Source organism: Phalacrocorax carbo, chromosome 6 (genome assembly GCF_963921805.1).
Source record: "Phalacrocorax carbo chromosome 6, bPhaCar2.1, whole genome shotgun sequence".
Classification (NCBI taxonomy): Eukaryota; Metazoa; Chordata; class Aves; order Suliformes; family Phalacrocoracidae; genus Phalacrocorax; species Phalacrocorax carbo.
In genome coordinates this window covers 26,531,799-26,538,110 of record NC_087518.1, presented here as the reverse complement: position 1 = coordinate 26,538,110, position 6,312 = coordinate 26,531,799, and the positions used below count along the sequence as shown (strand labels likewise).

Below are 6,312 nucleotides of genomic sequence, written 5' to 3'. Positions count from 1 at the left end.
TATATATGAAGCAGGCTGTCCAACGGGGAGGTATTTTTATGCAATCACCCTTCAATCTAGAACAGTAATTTAAAAAATGTCTAAATATATTTTTTCAGTATTAGACTGGATAAGAGTGTTTCTCAGTAACCTCTTTACAGGGAAGTGTACAGTTTATACTGTATAAAAACTCATCTTTTGAAAGGTATAAGCAGTCCCGTTTTCTTTACTTAGCCCTCCGGCTGTTTAGATGAGAAGGGAGGGGGGATTGTTGATACAACTATTCAGGCAAGGAGGAATGAAACAGTTCTTCGGTCTTGTTATTTTTACCATCTTTGCACGTGCAGTATCAGTGGAAATGGTACATGTGCACTTGCCATGGTGAATTGCGATATTCTACTTCTGTCTGCAAAGTGACTCGCTTCTGTGTCATGTGTTGTAGGTGATTTAACTTGTTATTGCACTTACGTACAAGCATTTTAGAAATATGAATAACCCTAAGATATCTTAACACTATTGAGAGAAAATTATTCTTTCTAGATCCCACTAGACCTAAATTTAGCTAGATCCACAGCTTCTCTGGCAGCACAAGGCACAGATTGGTGAAATGACAGGAACATTCTAACTGCAGTTGTAGCCCAGGATTGTTCCGCTTGTTTAAATTTTCTGTGCCCTTAATGCATAAAGGTATATCTGTATCTGTAGGTGGCCTATATTATGGCTTGGCAGAGTGAACATTTGCCCCCAGTTTGCCTAAGGTGTTTAAAATGTAAGCATCTTCTACTAGCCTTCCTGTTTCATTTATTTTTCTGTCATTATATATGAACATTTCTAAATGTAGTGATTCATTAAAGAATCCTATGCAGTTCTACCTTTGAACATGTAAACTTTAAATGGAAAGTGTTAGCATCAGGAAAGATTTATGAAGTCTAACTTTAAAAGGAATCACTGCATGAATTTGCTGTGTGTAATCTTAGAGCACCTGTTACATGCAGTATGGCCTGAAGAGATGAATTGCAAAATGATTGGCGGTTATGTGTATCTTGGATAAATGTGTATGTCATACAATAAAGGCTGAGTATGTATCTTATATTAAAACACATACTGATTATCCCAACAGTCAGGAGGAAGAGAATTCAAATTACTTTTAAAGAAAGCTGACAATTTTAAAGATATGAAAATGCACCCGTAATTCTCCTTGACAATGTAAAATTGCCTGATGACACACAGGACTTCACCTTCATTGAACTGCTGAGGTTTGGGGGTTTTTTTATATATAAAAAAAAGAACAATCACCACCACTGTTTATTAGTAAAAGGCTTCATGAATGTTCTGGAGGATCTAAGTGTGGCAATGCCAGTGTGTCCTCTTACAGATGCAGCATAGCTTTGAGCTGGTATCTGCTTGTTGCTCCCCTTGCAACGCTGCAGTGGTTACACTGAGGGCAGCTGCTGGAACAAATCATTCTCAGGCTGGAACGCCTCATAGATATTTTTTTAAATGGCTGCTCTTCCTAGCAGAGTGATTTAAGCCAGCACAGGGCTGTTTGCAGCACTTCTTTGCTCTTCAACTTCATGGCATCGCTATCGATTGTTGCTCTGACGTTCACTGAATACAACCATAAATAGCTCCGCTGAGTATTTTTTTCCCAGCTGGACCCTGACAAGCATTTCACACCCTTGCAGCAATACTTCTGCAGCCCTGTCGATACTGAACTAGATTTAAATGAGTGAAGGATGTTGCGGCTGTTCCATGCCCCGTGTTGTTTGTTGGCAAATTAAGGCATTTAATATCTAGGCTATAAATAAAACTAAATTCATGCTTGTAAGCGAGGCCAAGGACCGCACAGCCCCGTTCCCTGACTCTGGGACACCACGGTGCCGGTGCCAGGCGCCATTCACAGCTGCCCTCTGCCTTTGCAGCGCGTCGTGACTGACCCAGCAGTCGCTCGGTGCTGCGGGAGCTCAGGGGATGCGTTACTGCGGGTTTTTCGCTTAGAAAAGACCCTGCCGAGGGCCGGTTGCTGAGGCCGCACCCGGCACGCCCTCACCCTCCGGCGCTGGGCGGCTGCGGAGGACAGAGGCGCCGCAGGCGGGGCCGCTGCGAAGCCCCACTCCGCCGTACCGGCCGCTGCCACCCCGGAGCACCCCGCAGCGCCGCTGACGTCGGCGAGCGCCGGTGCCCGGCCTCCCCCCTCGGGCCCAGGCCGCCGCCGAGGCCCTCCCGCCCCCCGCGGCCGCCCCCTAGAGGCCGGCGAGAGCGGCGGACGCGCCGCTGAGGGGGAGGCAGCGCCTCCCGCCCCGGCCGGCAGTGAGGCTGCGACCGAGCCTGCCTGCGGATCGCACGCAGCACGCCGCGGCGCCCGCCCGCCCGGCTCCGCGCCCTGCTCGCCGCAGCCTCGCCTTTCTCTCGCCCGGCCAGATGATGAACTTTCTGCGGCGCAGGCTCTCGGACAGCAGCTTCATTGCCAACCTGCCTAATGGCTACATGACCGACCTGCAGCGGCCGGAGCCGCAGCAGCCGCCGCCGCCGCCTCCCTCAGCCTCCTCGGCCCCTGCCTCTGCCTCCCCGGCTGCCGAGCGCCGGCAGCCGCCGCAGTCGGCGCCCCCCCCAGCAGCAGCCGCCGCAGCCGCAGCAGTCGACAGGCAGCAGCTTCTTCAGCTCCCTCTCCAACGCCGTGAAGCAGACGGCGGCCTCAGCCGGTCTGGTGGATCCCTCCTCCGCCGTCTCCTCCGCTGCCGGCAGAAAGTTCAAGCTGCTCCTGGTCATTGACGAGCCGCACACGGACTGGTAGGTGCCCCTGCGCGCCCCTCCGCACCCCCCCCCCCCCCCCCCCCCCCCCCGCTTCCCCCCAGTCCTTCCCCTCCGTCACACTGCGGCCCCTTTTCCCCGCGGGCCCCGGCCCCACTCCGCGGCCGCTCTCCCTTCCCCGGCGGGTGTGGGCACACCTGGGGGTGGGGGGGGAGAGGCGGGCCGGGGCCGGGGCAGGCGGCGGGAGGGCCGGCGGGCCGTGCCTTCCCGCCGCCCGGCCTCGCTGAGGCGGCAGCCACGCGGCTGAAGCGAAGCGTTACGGACTGGAAGATGGAGAAAAAAAAAACAGCAAACCTTGGAGCGCCTGACTAGGAATGAAAGCCGTTTTCTATCAAAACAGTAAATAAAGCATATCTACCGCCCTGAAAAAGCATATCCTTGTGTTCTCTAGCGAAATAAAGAACTCACGTATAGGTGCAGGTAGGATTTAGGTGTCTTAGGCACGAATTTCTGTTTCGAACTGCGTGTGGTTGTAGCGTTATGTGTGTTAATTCATATTTATGAGTTTCCACGCAGATCCCGCTGCTTCTGTTGCAGCGTCTAATATGCGTGTTCAGGTGAAGGTCCTTCAGGATATTGAGGACAAGCCCTCAGTTCTGCCTTAGCCCCGCGGGTGTGCGCGGCTAGGTTAATTAAAACTTCCCCGGTTTTGCTTGGGGTGGGTGTTTTGCTTCCACTATCCTCACAAAATATGCGGGATTTACAAAACATAAAACTTGTACGTCAACTCATTTCTTCCTGTGCCTGGCTGCTACCAGTAGGAGAGGTTATAGCTTTTGCAGACCTGTTTATCACATACAATTCTGGTGGATGCTGTATTTTATTGGAAGGATGTATACCTATTAATCGTTTGTGAACATGTTTCCCTATAAATGCGTGTTTACACATCAAGCTGTGAATCGTCTCATTTGCTGTTGCTAATTACAGTACATAAGGTTTTAATAGTGTCTTCAAATAATACCGAGTAAAAGAAGTATGTTTTTATAACACTGACATCATTCAGTAATGGATTGTGGGTTTGTGATTTTTATTGTCAGTTTCTCAAATTTATAGCCTTAGTGTCTAGATGGAGTTGTACAGTTCTATGATTTCATGCAGTTTGCTTTAAAATGGTACTTCAGTAAAATACTTGAAATAAAAATGTAAGCTTTTCTCTATAGCACATATGTTATCAATGTTAAGATAACATTACCTGTTATATTTTGGGGTTTTTTTTTCCTACTGTGTTTGGTTTTATGGTTGGTTTTTTGTTTGGTTTTTTTTTTAGATAAAGGGTTGTTGTATCTGCTGGACTAAGACAGCCTCTGTCATGGAGATGCATCCATGGACACTGCTCACTGCCTTGCAGATACATATATTTAATAGCCTACAACGCATAAATTTTTGCTTGGTAAATTAAATAACTGTATATGTTCATAAAGTTTGTTTCTGGTAGTATTTTTCCATACCTACTGAAACCATCCTGTGTATGATAAACATGACGTGTTTTACGTACTGGATAAATGCACCCAAAAATAACACTATCTGTTGGCAATAGCAAAGCTTTTAAACCTCTGCACAGTGAATGCCACAAACAGCATTCCCAGTAGTAGACTAGATGCAGTCACAAATATACACAAGGTTACTCTTGCTTTTTTCTTTTTTTTTTTTTTTGTCTTTCTCATAGTATGTGACATGGATATGTAGTAGCTCTAGAAAGAACAGTTTGTTGTTGACCTGGCTTTTCCTCCTTCAAAAAGATAATAATTTTGTAACTGAAGATGTTAAAATAAAATTTGAAAATTATATATATGGGTATTCTGATAATACAGGCAGAAAAGTTTGTTCCATACCTTTGGAAGTATGGATATCCATACTGACATGTATTGAACTGCTGTAGAATTTGACTATATGGGCTGAAAGGGCATACAAGTGATAACCTAAAAAAAAAAAATCATTGAAAGATTGGAACTGGCAATAGATGAATTTCAGTGGTCTGATGGCCACCACACTAGCTACCCTGCCTGGTATGATGCACTGACGTACAGTTTAGCAAGATGAGGTATGTAGAGCTGCTGTCATGTGGTACACTAAAGAAACCCTGTCAATAACAAGAAAAACAGTACCAAATAAGTCTCTTGGAGCCTCCCAAGAAACAGTTACAGTTGATTTACATTAGTCCTGAGAGGAAGATCATATGCTGGGTGTTTGTTTTAGTAATGTTTTGAGCTGCATTGTCTTTGTCTTAAATTGAAAATGTATGTATTGCTTTTGGACTATAGTTTCAATAGAAATAAAAGCATTTCAGCCTGGATCACACTGAAATCCTACTAATTCAGTATCCTCTTTTTAGCATGGGCCGGAGGACGCACTAAGCACCGTCTCCTGTCAGCAAAGAATATTGCCTCTAGCATCAAAAGGGCGTTTTGTTTCTAATATATTTTATTTCTATTAGAGATTGACTCATACTTGAATTCTGAAATTCAGTAACCCAACATTATTATTGTTGCAAATGGAATTATGTGGGATATTCTACATATGAATAATGCTCAGTTGTTTGCATTTTTTAATCTTGATCTCATTGACTTTTTTATCATTTTCTTGCCTTGAGGAGTTTGCCCTTGAGAAGTTTTGAAATTCTCCTTTTTAGTTTCTTTACTTTTATGTTGTGGGATAGGGAAAAAATGGGACAATTAACTTATCTGTACTAATTAGTGTATTTTTACTGTGTTATATTATCTAACTTCTTAAGGAAAGAGAGCAAATGCAGTCATCATGTCAAACCATTCCTCCTTTCTCCAGTAACACTCTCAAAGATGTGTTAGAGCTGTGAAAGACAATTCTTCTCCTACAGGTTCTTCGGAAACTTGCAGCTACGTAGATGAGAGACATCTCTAAGGGCTTCTACTAAAGGCAAGGCAGGACTACAAAATAAGCTGTTATCAAAGACTTTTTACCAGCTCGTAGCTTTATATGGGCTTCAATGGCAAGTGTAGGAAAAAAATGAAAACAGACCTGTAGTCAACTATGAGAGACAAATCCATGACACGCGGTTTTCCTTGGTTCTGGTTCTCATGGACTACTTAGTCACTTTATACAATAAATAATCCTTTGGTCCGAAGGGGAAAGCAAATAGCTAGCGATCATTTTCACGAATTATCGTTGAAACCTCTGTCATTCTAGAATGTCACCATAAAGAAGGGGTGACCTGTAATGCAAACACTCCTTCAAATGGAGCAGCACTATTAATGTATATAAAGGCATTGGGAAAGCTAATTTTATTTTCTGGCCAGTTCTTCATGCATTTTAATGTCACATTCTTTTGATCTGCAGCTGCATACTGAAAAGATGTTTTCAATGCCTTTCCTGATGTCCGAACCCTTTTCTGAGTTAACACATCTAGTTGAGAACCTTACATAGTATTTAAAGATGTAATGGAAAAGTGCCTGATTTGGAGATGCGTCATGGGTCTGTGAGAGGGAAGAGCTTTAAGAACCACTTGTTAAGTTTAATAATGATTTTGTGTAATATACTTCAATGATT

At 44.8% G+C, this 6,312-nt stretch overlaps 1 protein-coding gene across 1 annotated transcript in view; it reads left to right on the top strand.

Annotated features, from left to right (window-relative positions):
- Positions 1–2,297: 2,297 nt before the first annotated feature.
- SYN2 (synapsin II) overlaps positions 2,298–6,312 on the top strand; it is a 204,067-nt gene continuing 200,052 nt past the window's right edge. The window contains 2 exon segments of the mRNA XM_064454350.1: positions 2,298–2,598; positions 2,600–2,769. Of these exon segments, the coding sequence (XP_064310420.1) occupies positions 2,401–2,598; positions 2,600–2,769 (368 nt within the window). The 5' untranslated portion in view covers positions 2,298–2,400.